Source organism: Prionailurus bengalensis, chromosome B3 (assembly GCF_016509475.1).
Source record: "Prionailurus bengalensis isolate Pbe53 chromosome B3, Fcat_Pben_1.1_paternal_pri, whole genome shotgun sequence".
Classification (NCBI taxonomy): domain Eukaryota; kingdom Metazoa; phylum Chordata; class Mammalia; order Carnivora; family Felidae; genus Prionailurus; species Prionailurus bengalensis.
In genome coordinates, this window is record NC_057355.1 from 136,508,274 (window position 1) to 136,525,312 (window position 17,039).

At 41.3% G+C, this 17,039-nt stretch overlaps 1 protein-coding gene across 1 annotated transcript in view; it reads left to right on the forward strand.

The window, feature by feature from the left end:
- The first annotated feature begins 1,292 nt into the window (after positions 1–1,292).
- Positions 1,293–17,039, forward strand: part of GOLGA5 (golgin A5) — a 33,689-nt gene continuing 17,942 nt past the window's right edge. The window contains 6 exon segments of the mRNA XM_043556881.1: positions 1,293–1,467; positions 3,565–4,138; positions 11,213–11,440; positions 13,182–13,401; positions 13,857–13,980; positions 16,726–16,929. Of these exon segments, the coding sequence (XP_043412816.1) occupies positions 3,595–4,138; positions 11,213–11,440; positions 13,182–13,401; positions 13,857–13,980; positions 16,726–16,929 (1,320 nt within the window). The 5' untranslated portion in view covers positions 1,293–1,467; positions 3,565–3,594.

The window sequence follows — 17,039 nt, forward strand, 5'->3', positions numbered from 1 at the left end:
CTCAGGGAGGCTAGAAAGGACACTCCTCCTACAGAAAACATTGCAACCACCTGGCAACAGGTAGTGATGTATAATCCTTACCTGGAAAAGCTACATAAAACCTGAGAACAAGACCACCTATCACAGGATAACAACAGCACCTTCCTTACAGTTGTTGTAAGAATTAAATGAGGTGAGCGTTGGTGGTATAGTGGTGAGCATAGCTGCCTTCCAAGAATTAAATGAGGTGAGGCACATCCGATGCATAACCGTATTCTGCACTTAATAAGGGCTCAGAAACTGTTAGATATTATCATCACTTCCAGCTGCTGCTGAAAGTGTTTCCATTCGCTAGACTGGGCTGAACCTGACTTGGGAAGAAGAGAAACAGGAATTGTAATCACTCCCAATATTCAATTGGAGAATATAAAACACTGAGTCTAAGGACATAAGCTTTCGAGAACTGTGGACTCCTCATTAAGACAGATGATTTTAGACAAGCTACTTAACCTCTTTGAGCCTTAGTTTCCTCAACCTGAAAATGGGGATGTATGGGACTATTGTTGTAGGCTTGTCAACAGTTAGAGCCAGATTAGCCCAATCCTGTGCACCATAGCAGGAGCTGAGTATTTAATTATTGAGTGTGGATTTTAGACTATTTTCAAGTATTCTAGGAACTGTATGCATAACATAACTACAATATTGCTGTATAGAAAGACCCATTATGGGTCTTTTCCATCGTTTGGGTCTCAGCTTAAAGGTCACCTCTTCAGAGAGATCACACCATTTAAAGTGTTTCCTCCACCTCCAGTCACTTCTCCCTTTTTGTCTGTACAACTTTGATAGCGTTCTTAAAATCGTCTTGTTCAGTCATTGGTTTATTTAAAATCCGTCTCTGCCACTAGAAAGGAATCTCCAGGAACTCAGGGATCTTGTTTTCTGTATTCCCATCTCCTGCCCTGGGTCCTCAGCATCCTTACCCTAAAAACTGGCAGGGGAAGAGGGAAAGGTGAAGGCTGGGGGTCCACCTAGGTCTCACGCCCCGCCCAACTCAGGCCTCAAATTCCTTCCGGGCGGGGTACCGCCTCAGTCACCCCGCGGTGCCGCCCAGGGTTCCGCCCCCTGGGGGCGTGGCCTACAATGTTATGCCGGCCGCGTGCAGACCGTCGTCCTCCAAGGGAGGAGAGCTACGTCGCACGCACCAGGCGGAAGAAGGGCGTGGCCAAGAGCGAGGCCCCCGCAGCCGCCGGCGCCACCGCCTGAGTCGCCTCCAGGTGGCTGTTGCCGGTCCCGGGCCGCTCAGGCAGCTCGGAAGCCACTCTGTTTTGGGGTCCTCGCCGCCCTTCCACGTCTCCCGGAAGAGTCGCGGGGCCGTGGCCGGCCCGGGACCAGGTTTCGTCTGCCTGGCCCTCTCGCGGCCGGCTGCCGAGGTGGGGGGCGGCCCTGGCGGGCGACGAGGCCGCGGTGCAGCCGCTCCAGAGTCCTCAGGTGAGGCGGCAGCGTGAGCCCAGTGGGCCGGACGGGTCCGCCTAGGGCGTTAACGGCCGTAGGCGCGGGGTTGGCGTCCCCTAAGCGGAGACTCTGGTCTCTGCGTTTTTGGGGGGCTGAGGGAGAGGGCAGGAGAGCCCCCTCGGGCTTCAGCCGGCATTGTTTAGTGCCCTGCCCTCTCCTCCCTCCCCGCCCCCCGCCCCCAGCCTGGTGTGGCAGCTCCTCCCCCTCCAGAGGTTCAGCCTGGCGGGTGGGGAGCGAAGCGGGGGTCTGTACTCGCCTACCTGAGATCTGTGGACGACAAAGTCCCTGGGACCGACCGACTGACCCCCAGCCTCCCTTCCTCTGTGTTGACACCTGGCCTTCGAAGCAGACCCTGCCACTGCTGTCTGCGGACCCATCCCCAGCCCACGCACTGTCACCCTCTCTTCATCTCCGTCCCTGTGGGCCATTTCCTGGGGCATTGCCTGAGAAGTTAATTACTTGGGGGCACTGCACCTCTGAAGTCCGCTGGAGTTGTCAGTGGGGCAAATGCCCAGGACCGCTGTTTGTATTTAATTGGATAATCAACATTAAGGCATGGGGTTTTGTTTTAAAGCCCCATTAACTTTAAAATAGGAGGCGAGATACAGGGTTAGTAAGTATGCTTTGACTCCTTTAATTAGTAAGGATCATTTGCCGCCCAATCGCCACCAATGTCTGCTTGAGAATAATACTTGACATCTGTAAAGAGTTTTATATGTTACAGAGCATTGCACCTCCATTTTCATTTGAGGTCACATAAGCTGTGAAATATACAGGTATATAATAGTCCCATTTTGTAAGGAACAGGTTTAGAGGGTGAGTTTCTTCTTGAGGTTATTCAGTTACTGAGAGGCTAGATGGGAAAGGCAGCGGTTAAAAAAAAAGCTGGGTTTGGCTGACTTAGATTTGAGTTGCTAAGCTGCCATCGAAACTCTGGGATCTTTCTAAATCTTTTCCCCGTTTGTGAAAAAAGAACATTGCTACTTACTACGTAATGTGGTTGTGAAAATTATGTGTGATAAAGGTAATGATTGTATGGCATTTGACATACAAACTACATTCAGCAGTATTTACGGAGAATTCAGTGGTAAGCAAAACAGACCTGGCCTTCATCCAGCCACTTCCCTCCTCCTCTTTCCAACAGGAAGAGACAGAAAAAAAATCATATAAAACATGGAAGGTTGTGAGAGTAAAGCCTAGCATGCGAACAGAGAATGATAGAACCTAATCTAGATGGAGAGAAAGAGAACTGTGTTTTGGAGTTCATGACATTCAGGTGAAGTTTAAGAACAAGAAAGAGTTAATGACGAAAGAGCATGCCAGGCACCACAATGTGCACATTCGAGAAATGGTTGTTGACTTTTTTAGTACACTTCTGTATCTGTAAGGACTAATTCATCATTCCGATTCATTCTGGCACACCAAAAAGTACTCAGATCTGTTTATCAAATAAATGGCTGTGCAGTCCTTTTTTTTTTATTCTGAACTGAGCCAGTGTGCACATAATAGGTACTGAGAATGTAAATTATTGTAAGTGTACTTTAGACAGATTATATATGTGCACATCTAAATTATCCATCATACTGCTGCATTTAAACATGGAGATTTAGTATCAATCAGAAGTTTCTTCAAGTTTTAGCACCTTAAAACAAACTTCAGGGAATTCTTTTTATTTGGTTGAGCTGGAATTTTACTATATTGATTATTTGCTACTTACGTTTGCTACAGTAACATTTGCCTATTGTTGAAACAGGAGTTATAACAGTAGAGATAGCTGTAATTATTATGGTAATAGCAACTACTAAAATGAGTGTCTGCTGTGTGTCAGGCCTTTTGCAGAGTTTTTTTAATAGATTACTTCATCTTAAAGCCGTCCTATAATGTGAATACACTTATTTTCCTCATTTTCCAGGTAAAGGTTCTCAGTTTCAGTGAAGTCGTTTGCTCAAGGTTACATAGCTAGTAAAGGGCAGCGCTAGGCTTTCAGTCCAGGACCGTCTGACTCCGGAGCCTGGTCTTCACTGCTGTGCTCTGCTGTTATGCCATACTGACCACTCTATGTCCTTTTTACAGGTTCACCAATAGGATTATTCTGCTACCATCATGTCCTGGTTTGCTGATCTTGCTGGGAAGGCAGAAGATCTTTTAAATCGAGTTGATCAAGGGGCTGCAACAGCTCTCAGTAGAAAAGAGAACACCGGCAATATCACATATAACAAAAATGCTGACTATCCTGAACTTCAGCAAAATACAGATTTGACTTATCAGACTGGATCTAAAGCTGCTTATATTTCCTCAGCAGCTGATAACATTAGAAATCAGAAAGCCACTCTCTTAGCTGGCACAGCAAATGTAAAAGTAGGATCTAGGACATCAGTGGAGACCTCTCACTCTGTTGAAAACACGTCTGTTCCTAGGCCTTCATCCCAGTTTGTTCGAAGAAAAAAGTCAGAACCTGATGATGAGCTGCTGTTTGACTTTCTTAATAGTTCACAGAAGGAGCCTACCGGGAGGGTGGAAATCAAAAAAGAAAGGAGCAAGACACCTGTCCTTCAGAGTTCTCGGACAGCAAGTGTCGGTTCTGTCAACACCAGCGTGACCACCGTCAAAACCGTTGAGGAAAATCCTTCTAGGAGCCAAGGCGATGGTAGTTAATCAGCCCTCTGGTTTCTTTTAGAGTTAAGCAAATGGGACGTGTCATAACCTGAAGTGTTCTGGTGGTGTTTCTCATCCTCTGTTATGTCACCTTTCCCCACTGGTGTAAAGGCAGCTTCTAAAATGTGGAATGAACGTGGTAGACGACACGGAAGCCATTAGTCAGCGTACAGTTATAATAGGGACCTTTGAATGTTGTCTGTTGGGTACCTTTACCCAGCCTAGCATCTAAGAAATTCTGCCCAGGATGATTCTCTTAAGGTATTTTAAACTACAAAAAAAAAAAAAAAAGACAATTTTGAAATCTGAAAGAAAACATAATTTTGGACTTGGAACTATCTCAATTCATTTCTTTTTGGGATGATAAAATAGGAGGCTGTACTTCACATTTATTCTGGATTGTGAGGGCTTTTTCTGTGTGTGTGTGTGTGTGTGTGTGTGTGTGCGTGCGCGCGCGCGCGTGTGTGTGTGTGTTTACCCCTTGCATCCCTCAGAAATAAAGCTGAGAGACTGAACTTCGATCCGAGTTGAAGGGTTGAAGGCATTGACCTGGTAGTGAAGTAACAGTTTAGAATTCTGGTTTTCATTGCTGTGAAATTACCTGTATATATAGATCTTCTCACCTGCAAAAATGGGTTAACGTGGTAATATGGCTAATTCAGGTACCTACTAACCATTTTAAAATAGCAAACATGGTAGGTTCTTGCAGAGATTCTTTATAAAGTTGATGATTATTGGAAGCTTGTTATTTTCTTAAATATTAAAGCTTCTCCCGTAGTCCTGGCTGTTGGTGAATAAAATCTGTCAAGATAAAGTGGTAAAGAGGCAAGTGTTTGGGGCTTTCAAGACAGGATCATGCAGTTAACAGTTGACTATGTACACACACTCCTAAATTTCTTTTTAACAGGGTCAAGAGGGCGAGAGAGACATGTAAACATAATTTATGGGGCACCTGGGTGGCTCAGTCAGTTGAGGGTCTGTCTTCAGCTCAGGTCATGATCTTATAGTTCGTGAGTTTGAGCCCCTGCATCAGGCTCACTGCTCTCAGTGCAGAGCCCACTTGGATCCTCTGTCCCCTTCTCCCTCTGCCCCTCCCCCCCTTTCTCAACAACAACAACGACAACAAAACTATAGTATATTAGTATATAGTATAGTAAATACAGAAATTGAAATACGGTTAGAGTATTGTGGAGCCATTAAGGAGAAAGTAACTAAGGTATTCAGGTAAGGATTCACAGGGGCTCTGTGATTTGAGTTGAGTCTCAAAGAATGAGTAGAAGTTTTCCAGGTGAAAAAGAAGAGGGGTTGGAGACAGCATTCAATGCAGAGATTCTGTACACGTTTGGTAGAGTAGTTGTTGTGGGCACAGTGTGTAGGAGACAGCAAAAGAAAATGAAGGTAGCAAAGAAAGTTGGGAGCTGTTTGTGAAGGCCCTTGTTTGCCTCCGTTTACATGTTTAAACCCATTATTCGTATACATCATTCTCTTTTAAAGAGTGGTCCCTGGACAACATGCGTTAGAAGCATTTGTGTGATTAATAAAAGTGAATTATTGTGTGCCTCCCCAGACTTCTTGAATCGGATTTTCCGGGGCTGGAGGCAGGGCATATGATATTTTTGTTGTTGTTCTCCAGGTGATTACTAGGGCCAGATAAATTGTAAGTGCCATAGCAATGGCATGCTAATAGAGGTCTTTCAAAGAAAGTTGATGATATTTTTCTACTTTTAAGGAAAACCACTTACATTTGATTGTAAAGGATGAGTCAAAGGAAACCTGTTGACAGGGAAATGAGTTAGAACCAGTTAATACATGGGAGTTATAAAGATGAAGTTTTGTTTCTCTAGGGCAGGGTCTCAATCTTGGGACTATTGGGTGGAATAAATCTTTGTTGTAGGAGGCACCATCCCTGGCCTCTTAATCCATTCGATGCCAGTAGCATCCCCAATTGTGATAACCAAAAATGTCTCTCTCTTCCCTGCCCCCCTCTCGATGTCTGTCTGTCTGTCTGTGTATCTATCTATATCTATATAGCCAAATGTCCCTTGGGAGCAAAATCACCCTAGGTTGAGAAGCAGTGCCCTAGGATGCCTAGAAACGTCTATAAATGGAATTGCTGGGTTGTAGGGTGTGACAGCGTTCCAGGTACGGTAGTATACCAGAATTGTTTTCTCAAGAGGTGTACCAATTTATACTTGAACAACTATGGTTAATATTGCTTCTGCTCTGCATTTTCACCAACATTGGATATTTTCAGTGACTGTTTGTGTTTTGTTAATCAGGTGTGTTGTTATTTTTCTCCTTACTAATGAGGTTGAGCATCTTTTCAGTCTGGGAGGTGCTATTCAAGTCTTTTGATCAATTTTTTCCAATGGATCATTTGTCTTTTTCCTTATTGATTCATAGATATTCTTTATATATTCCAGATGGTGATTCTTTCTACACCTCCTTCTGTTTTACCTTGGTTTCCCCCCACTTCTCTCTGTGGTATCTCAGTAGAGTTCTTAATGTACATGAATTTAGCATTCTTTTCTTTGTGGTATGTTTTTGTGTGTCTTAGAAAATTTTTTCCTGTCCTAAGGCCATAAGGATATTTTCCTGTATTCTAAAGGTTTTATAGTTTTGCCTTTCATATTTTATGTTTGTTTAAAATTTTGGGGTTTTTTAGATAAACAGTGTAAGGTAGATGCCTATCTAGTTCCATTTTTTTCCCCCCATACTGTTATCTCAGCATTAGTCATTGAAAATATTTCCTTTCCCTGTCAATCTGCAATATCACCCCTGGCATTTTGTGCCAATGCCACGCTGTCTTAATTCATGTAGTTTTATAGTGTCTTGATATCTCCTAGAGCAATTTCTCCCATCTGGTCTTTCAAGAATGTTTTGGCTATTCTTGGACTTTTTTGTACATCCACATTCATTTTAGAATTTGCTTTCCAAGTTTCACAAAAATTCTTTTGGCCTTTTTATTGGGAGTCTATTGCTTCCGTTTGGGTGAGAATCAGCATCTTTACAAAACTGAGGTTTTTCACCCATAATAACATGGTACAATTTCAACTTAGTTTGTAAGTGTCTTTCTTTAAGATTTTATCATTTTCTTCATGAAAGTCTTGCATATTTTTTGTCAGATTTATTCCTGGTAGTTTATATTTTTTGAAACTTGTAGATGGCATCCTTTTTAAAGTTTTACTTTCTGTTCCTGATGTATTGGCTTTTGACACACAGCTGCCTACATAGCTCTTCATCTTTTATTTTTCTGTACATTCAGATTTTCAACAACACAGTATCTGTGGATAGTGACAGTTTGGTTCCTTCTTAACCCTTTAATCTTTAAAAAGAATCTTTTTCTTGCCTCACTGCATTGGCTTGGGCTGAGAACTAGTATCTTGTTCTTTGTCTTAACCATGGTTTACAGTTTAACCAAATATAATGTCTGTGTTAGTTTTTTTATAGGTACTTTTTGTCAGGTGAAGACTGTTTCTATGTGTATCTAGTTTGAGTTGTGTTTTCTTAAGTTTATTTATTTTGAGAGTGAGAGCGAGCGGGCGAGGGGGACAGAGAGAGGGAGAGAGTGAGAATCCCAAGCAGGCTGCGAGCTGTTAGCACAATGTAGGGGTCAAACCCACAGCTGGTGAAACCGGTTAACCTACTGAATCACCCAGCCATCCCTCTAATTTGAGTTTTTATGTTGAATTTTTACAGTGTTTTTTCCTGTATGTATGAGATATCATGTGATTTTTTAATATGCTTTTTGTTCCTTAATATTAATATGGGATACAAATCAATTGACTTTTTTAAAACCTAAAACCAGACTTGACTTTCAGTTTGCTAATATTCCAGTTAGGATTTTGCATTTATTTCATAAGTGAGAGTGACCTGTAATACTGTTAGGTTTTAGTATTACAGTTATGTTAGCCTTATAAAATGAATTTGAAAGTGTTCCCTCTTTTTCTGTTGTCTTAATTATTTGATGTAAAACTGAGATTATTTATTCCCTGAATTTTGCTGGAACTCACTGGTAAAACCATCAGGTCTGGAGTTTTAACTATTGATTCTATTGGTTTTCTATTTCCTCTGTTTTTGGTGAGTTACATTTTTTTTCCTAAGAGTTTGTCTATTTCATATGTACTTTGGGGGATTGTGTTTATTTTACTTAATTTTAGGAAAATAGTAAAAGGGTCATAGCTGAAACTTTAACCCAGTTGGACACCAACCTAATCATTCATACTAACCCTGCAGAAACCAAAGCTTGATCACAGATACTACTAGAAGAATATCAGTATCTGGCACTGTGATGAATGCCTATTTTTTTAAACAGTGTTAATGAAGTATAACTGATGTATAATAAACTACACATACTTAGGTATACAATTTGATAGGTTTCAACATCATATACATTTAAAAATTTATTGGCATAATGTTTGTGATATGTCCCTCAAAAGACCATTTTAATTCTCTCTAGCAGATTTCTATTTTGTTAATTTCTGGTCTTTATTGTTAATTTTTGCTTTGGGATTTATTCTGTTTTAAAATTGTGTGTGTGTGTGTGTGTGTGTGTGTGTGTGTGTGTGTGTTTATTTTTGAGAGAGAGAGAGAGACAGAGTGTAAGTGGGTGAGGAGCAAAGAGAGAGGGAGACAGAATCCGAAGCAGGCTCCAGGCTCTGAGCTGTCAGCACAGAACCCAATGGCCCGGCTCAGACCCATGAACCGTGAGATCATGACTTGAGCTGAAGTCAGACGCTTAACCAACTGAGCCACCCAAGCGCCCCAGGGTTTATTCTGTTTTTATAGCCTTTAACTCATTAATTTTTCTTCCTTTCATTTTTGATGTATATATTAAATACAAAAAATGTCTTTTTATTTATTTTTTTTAATGTGTATTTATTTATTTATTTTGAGAGAGAGCAGGCAGGGAAGGGGCAGAGAAATGGGGAGAGAGAAAATCCCAAGCAGGCTCTGTGCTGTCCGCTCAGAGCCTAATGAAGGGCTTAATCCTACAACCCTGGGTTCATGACCTGAGCCGAAATCAGGAATCGGATGCTCAACCAACTGAACCACCCAGGTGCCCCTATAAATGTCTTTTTAAATGCTACTTTATATATATCCCACAATTTTGGATATATACTTTATTTCTTTAAAAAAATTTTGATTTTGGGGCACCTGGGTGGCTCAGTCGGTTAAGCGTCCGACTTCAGCTCAGGTCACGATCTCACGGTCCGTGAGTTCGAGCCCTGCGTCAGGCTCTGGGCTGACAGCTCAGAGCCTGGAGCCTGCTTCACATTCTGTGTCTCCCTCTCTCTCTGCCCCTTCCCTGCTCATGTCTCAAAAATAAATAAACATTAAAAAAAAATTTTTTTTTTAATTTTGATTTTGGAAATTTCAGATATATCAAAGTAGATTTTGATGACTCCCTCCAATAATACCTATTATCTGGCTACATTATCTAAACAGTTTTACAGCCGTTCTTATTTCTTTTATACCCTCCCGTTTTCCATCCCTTCCTCTACCTGCCACAGAATTATTTTGAAACAAATCACAGATCTCCTATCATTTCTTCTAGAAATATTTCATTTGATGACCCTAGAGAAATGCAAGCTTTAAAAACAAACATCCACACCATAATCACCCTAAAATTTTAATAATTCCTCAGTATCACCTAATACCTAATCATTGTTCAGATTTCGATTTCTCATAATTTTTTTCTGTATATTGAAATGCACAAATCTTAGCTATACAGATAAATGGCTATGCCTATGTAACCCACACTTTTATTATGATAAAGAACATTTCCTTTGTCCCTTTGCCTCATGTCTCTTTCCAGTTCATCTTTCTACCCCATTTCCCCAACTACCACTGTTCTGATTTTTTTCACCTTAGTTTTTCTCCTAAGACTTCCATATAAATGGAATCATATAGTATGTCCACTCTCTTATCTTTTTCCTCACCACATTAGTAAGATCCATGGATATATCAGTAATTTGTTCTGAGTATACCACACTTTAGTCTCTTTTATGGACAATGGATTGTTTCCAGTTTGGGGTTATTGTAAATAAAGCTGCTATGAACATTTTTGTTCTTGTCTGTTTGCGGGAAAATGTTTTCATGTCTCTAGGAAGTGGAAAGCTAGGAAGGGAATTACTAGGCGAAATGGTAGCTGCATATTTAATTTCATAAGAAACTGAAACCTTTTCCCACAGTGGTTATACCATTTTGTGCTCCCACCAGTAAAGTCTAGGAGAGCTCTGGCTGCTCCATGTCTTTGTCAGCATTTGGCATCGTCCTCTTAATTGTAGCCATTTTAGTGGGTGTGCATTGGTTCTCGTGGTTTTAATCTGCATTTTTCCTTGATCACTGATGATGTTGAGAACTTTTTTATACGATTATTGGTCAGTAGTTTATCTTCCTTTCTGAAGTGTCAGCTTTTTTGCCTGTACTGTTACTATTTTAGTCCATTTTATCATTTAGCTATATAACTGTACCTAGTTTTTTTAGAGCAAGTTAAAAATGCATCTGCATCACATTTTGTAACAAAAGCAGGATGAATCTGAATTTATGAATCTCTATCTTCTTGAGTAAGACCTTTTAGACTCAAGTTTGGTATGTAACAAATTGCTCCGACATATTATTACTCTCCTTGCCTTGAAACCCACAGCTGTTCTTTCGTGCCTTTCCAGTATTTTCACTGTTGGGACTTGTCTCTTTTTTAAGAAAATACTTTAAAGCCCAAAGGGAGACTGAAACCCTTTTTACCTAAACCCAGCCACTTAAATTCTCTCTGGTTTTCTCCTTCCCAGAACTGTATTCTTGTGTCTGTTCTGCATCACCATTCATTCAGTATATCCAGACTTTGAGATCCTTAGAGGTCTGTAGCCTCCAAGTAGGAGCATGAAATTTCATCAGAAGGAAGTCTATTGAAAATTTAACCTGTATTTTATTTAAATTTAAGCCGTCATTTTAGCTGTAGCAGTCAGCTTGAGCCAAAAGGCATTCTACCAAAGTAAGCTACTAATGTGTACGTAGTGCCTGTTCTGGTGTAACAAAAGTGTATTCTTTTTTTTTTTTTTTACAGAAACCTCTAATAATTCAGATTCTGGCCATGAAGTTCAAGAGGATTCTTCAAAGGAAAATGTATCATCAAGTGCTGCCTGCACTGACCACAACCCAGCACCTACTCCTGACGGCAAATCACACGAACTGTCTAATCTTCGGTTGGAGAACCAACTGTTGAGGAATGAGGTTCAGTCTTTAAATCAAGAAATGGCCTCATTACTTCAAAGATCCAAGGAAACTCAAGAAGGTAGAGCCTTATTTCAATTGTGCAGGGTTAGGAATTTAACATTTCAAAAATAAACGAAGGTTTGATTACATCAAAACTTAGAAATATTTCAGATGAGACTTATAAAATAGCATTTTCATAGAAATAGGGCCCAGATTTAGGCCAGTCATCCTCCCACCGACCTGAACCAGAACATTGGCTTATTTGGTCATTCTTTAGGAATCATGAAATTTAGGGACTGAGAACGGAACATCAGTAATCATCTGATTCATTTGATCGATTTATTCTGAGCATTCAGGGGGAGCTGCTCATGAGCCAAAGGTGTGATTAAACAAAGTAGTGGGCACCAGTGGGCGAGGTCACGGTATTGCACTGCTCCTGGGGCTGTAAAGCAAACATGGAATTCAGTTTGAAAAGTACTGTCTCGAAATGTGCAGTGAAGTGGCCCTAGAGTAGAAAACCCTTGGATTCCTCAGAAATAGGTAATTTAAAAGTAAAAAAATCCCACAAGTGAGGTAGTGGTGGGGAGTATGTTAATGTTAATGTAAGTGTGGCCAAGGGAAAATAAGAGAAGTCTCTGCCCTGGATCCTGGCAGTGATTAGAAAGGAGTGTAGGGACAGTGGGAAAGTTTGGCCAAGACGTGGATGGAGGCCCAGAAGAGTACAAGAAGAAGGAAGTTTAAGACTTGTTGGGCTGACTTTAGAAAAAACTTCACTTTACCAGACTAACGTGGACATGGAAATAGAGCCTTTCCTGAGACCATGTAGAGTTTGCTTTGATGTTAATTTTGTTTTGCCGGCAGACTGTTGTTACAGATCATATGTAAGGATGTGGAAATCTTTACTGCACTGTTCTTTCTAGATTTAAACAATAGGGGGCACCTGGGTGGCTCAGTCGGTTAGGCGTCCGACTTCAGCTTGGGTCACGATCTCATGGTCTGTGAGTTCAAGCCCCGTGTTGGGCACTGTGCTGACAGCTCAGAGTCTGGAACCTGCTTTGGAGCCTGTGTCTCCATCTCTCTGCATCTCCCCCACTCACACTCTGTCTCTCTCTTTCTCTCTCTCTCAAAAATAAATAAGGATGAAAAAAAATTTTTTGAAAAACATCTTTTTGGGGTGCCCAGGTGGCTCAGTTGGTTGAGTGTCCGACTTTGGCTCAGGTCATGATCTCATGGTTTGTGGGTTCGAGCCCTGCATCGGGCTCTCTCTAGTCGGCACAGAACTCACTTTGGATCCTCTGTCACCCTCTCTCTGCCCCTCCCCCACTTGCACTCTCTCAAAAAATAAAACATTAAAAAAAGCAGCATCTTTTTGCTATGATGATTGAGAGAAACAGATTCTTTCCTGTGTTTATCTTCAGGTTTTGATTTTGTTTGTTTGGTCTTACTGGAGTGTATGCCCTTGGTTTGGATTTGCATTCGTCCTGTCTCTAGCAGAACTCTACGAATCCACCGACCATTTTAGTGTTGTGAATTCTGCTCTATACTGGTTTTGGCTCCCAAATACTTTATGCTATGTCTCAAAAAAAATTTTTTTTTGTAGAAGAGCAGCTATTATCATGCCCCGTTCCAGCCTGTTAACTATAATGTAGATGTGAGTGTTGGCCTTGAGAAGTGGGTATCCCATTTGGAGCAAATAATCTGAAGATACGTCTAAGCCCCCAATTTTGGCAGTCAGTCCTAAAGGCGCAGAGGAGAATCTGTGTGTGCTGTGAGAAAGGCATGTCTGCTTGAATAGAGACATTTCTCTCTGTCTTTTTTAGAATTAAACAAAGCAAGAGCAAGAGTTGAAAAGTGGAATGTTGACCACTCAAAGAGTGATCGAATAACTCGAGAACTTCGAGCCCAGGTGGACGATCTGACTGAAGCAGTGGCCGCAAAGGACTCGCAGCTGGGTGTGCTGAAAGTGAGGCTGCAGGAAGCCGACCAGCTACTGAGCTCCCGCACAGAAGCCCTGGAAGCCTTACAGAGCGAAAAATCGAGGTAGCTCACTCTAGAAGTCATGAACAAGGGGGCTGGGACGTTTCTTTCCAATACAAGTAATTATAAACACTGTAGTATATCCCACTTTGTGGAAACTTAGCTTTTGAAATTTACAGAGGGGAAATTTATGTTTTTTTTAATGTGAAATGTGTGTGATTAAAAGTCGACTTACTAGTTGAATCTTGAGATGCATTGTTAGCAGAGTCTGCATTTAAAAATATTTGAAGAACGTTGGGTCATTAATCTTTTGACATATGATGATATGTGCTGTGTGCTTATATTTGGATGCCTAAAAATATAGGTTACATTCCATTAAAAGGCAGAAAGATTTCTTTAAGAATATTTTAGTCAAGCCATCTTTTTTGTGCTTATAAGCCAATGCTCTAAAAATTACTCTACCTGACCACTTGTACACTGTGGAAACGAGCCTCTTCGAGTGATGTCTTGTCTTTTAGAATAATGCAGGATCACAGCGAAGGTAGTAGCCTACAGAACCAAGCTCTGCAAACCCTTCAGGAGAGACTGCATGAAGCGGACGCCGCCCGGAAGAGAGAGCAGGAGAGCTGTAAACAGATGCAGGTTCGAGAGGAGGCATGGCCTTCCTAACACATTTTCTGCCAAATAAAATTCTGCAGTGCGTTTCAGAAAATTCTCTTTCTGTGACAAAATCCAAGTACTTGCAAATTTAGCTTGATCCTCGCTAAATTTAATCCTACGTATTGAAATACATTTAAAATGAAGTTCAGTATCCTTTATGATTGACAAGGCATCGGCAGGGGGACGTGGGGGCTCTTCTTCTGAGAGGGTATTTGAAGGGACGACGCACAGGTCGGACAAGGGTCCCAGAGGGGAGGGGTGTTACACTCTCTTGAGAGAAAGCTCTGTCAGATAATAAAAGGGGAGCAGCCCCTCAGCACCCCTTAAAAAAAGAAATACATTAAATACATTAAAGAAATACATTAAAATACATTAAAATAGTTAATGTTCATTAGAGACAGACATTTTTTCACTTAATTTTGGTGTGCAACCAACATTACCATTATCTGATTAAAAGCTGATTTGGGGCTTCTTTCTTACAACTAGATGGTGCTGAGAAGCTTTTGAATAAAACACTTAGAGAAAAGTTGCTGATGTGGGGCATCTTGTTTATGTTTTTATTTAAGCTTTTTCTGATTCCATTTTATCTGATTTCATTTATTTCTAGAGAAATGTACCTAATATATACTTTTACTCTTTAAAAAAACCTTTTCTTAAAATTTTTTTTTTAATTTAATATTTATTTTGAAAGAGAGAGAGTGCAAGCAGGGGAGGGGCAGAGAGAGAGGGAGATGCTGAATCCGAAGCAAGCTCCAGGCTCTGAGCTGTCAGCACAGAGCCTGACATGGGGCTCAAACTCATGAGCCGCCAGATCATGACCTGAGCTGCAGTTGGGACGCTTAACCGACCGAGCCACCTAGGTGCCCCTAAAAAATTTTTTTTAAGTAGGCTTCATGCCCAGTGCAGAGCCCAACGCAGGGCTGCGTTCAAGACCTGAGCTGAGATCAAGAGTCAGATGCTTAGGGGCGCTTAGGTGGCTCAGTTGATTAAGTGTCCAACTTTAGCTCAGGTCATGATCTCAAGGTTTGTGGGTTCCAGCCCCACGTCAGGCTCTGTGCTGACAGCTCAGAGCCTGGAGCCTGCTTTGGATTCTGGCTCCGGATCTGGCTTCGGATTCTCCCCCTCTTACTCTACCCCTTCCCCATGCTCTGTCTCAAAAATAAATAACCATTAAAAAAAAGAATAGTATGACTTCAATTTGAAGTCATTAAAAAATAAAAAGATGCTTAACCAACTACCACCCAGGTGCCCCAAATTTTACTCTTAAATTAATTTTTGCATCCAGTTCTGTGGTTCTCAACCCCGTCTATACATTAGGATCATGTAGCTTTTACTACTTTCTGATGCCAGGTCTCCACTTCCAGGGAGCCTGATCACATTGTGTGAGGTAGGCATAAGCAGTGGTATTTGAGTTTTATAAGATTCACAGGTGTGTCCATTGGGCAGTGAGGTTGAGAACCACTGGGCCAGGCTGTCTTTTCAACAGGTGAAAATAGTTCAGTCCTGAAAGTAACTATCAGCTAGTGTGGGCTTTTTGAAAATCTTATGAGTGTATTTTATTTAATACAGTATATCCAAAGTACTATCATTTCAACATATAGTTAACAATAAATATCATTAATGAGAAATTTTACATTCTTTTTTGTATACTTAATTTTCAAAATATGGTATATTTTATACTTAATTCAGTCATTCAGTGGCTTTAAAAGTTTCTTAAGCTAAAAAATTACATTGAGCAGTTGATTAGAAAAATGTGAAATAAAAGGAAAACATTAGCCATACTGCTAGAAAAGATGTAGCTATTTACTTACGTCTTTCATTTGCTTTCTGATAGACTTTTCTGTTTTCTGTAGGCCTTTTATTCATTGATCAGCTTAGTATCAGGCTGACCAGATTCACCTGTATCCAAGTGACCAGATTTACCTTGGAAGTTTCTTAAAAAACAAATTTCTTGGGGTGCCTGGGTGGCTCAGTCAGTTAAGTGTCCAACTTCAGCTCAGGTCATGATCTCGTGGTCCGTGAGTTCGAGCCCCGCGTCGGGCTCTGGGCTGATGGCTCAGAGCCTGGAGCCTGCTTCCAATTCTGTGTCTCCCTCTCTCTCTGCCTCTGCCCCTCCCCCATTCATGCTCTGTCTCTCTCTGTCTCAAAAAAAAAAAAAAAAAAAAAAACCCAACAGATTTCCAAGGGGCGCCTGGGCAGCTCAGTCGGTTGGGCGTCCGACTTCAGCTCAGGTCATGATCTCACAGTCTGTGAGTTTGAGCCCTGCACCAGGCTCTAGGCTGACAGCCCGGAGCCTGCTTCAGATTCTGTCTCCCTCTCTCTCTCTCTGCCCCTCCCCTGCTCATGCTCTGTCTCTCTCTGTCTCAAAAATAAATAAAAACATTTAAAAAAAATTAAAAAAAAAAAACCCAAAAATCAGATTTCCAAGCCTAGTCTTAGAAGCTCCAATTCAGTAAGCCTGGGGAAGTAAGCCTCGGTGGCTGCATTTTTTTTTAAAACTCCCTAATTGATTCTGATGCATTGCCACGTTTGGGAGCCAGCAACCTTAAATTCTCTATTCTTTAGTTCTTAACAAATGAGGTGGTATGTTTTGTTTTGTTTTGTTTTTAAACCTCCCTGTTAGGTTGTTGGACTGAGCTAAAAAAAATCCCCTAAGATATCTGATTAGGTGGTTGTAAAATATATCTCAAAGGAAATGATGTAAGCAGATATAAAAATTTGTCACAGAACGAGTTTGCTGCACGCCTTAATGACATGGAAGCGGAACGGCAGAATTTGGCAGAAGCGGTTACTCTGGCCGAACGAAAATACTCGGACGAGAAGAAGAGAGTTGACGAGCTGCAGCAACAAGTCAAAGTGTTTAAGTCCAACTTGGAGTCCTCTAAGCAGGAACTCATCGACTACAAGCAAAAAGCTACTAGAATACTCCAAGTAAGCTTGAGATGTACACTGTGGATGTTGGGATTCGCCAGTTGGGAGACACTTTTTGACGCCACGTTGATCTGTGAGAGGATTTGTTCGTGTTTGGCTGGGTTGGCTCA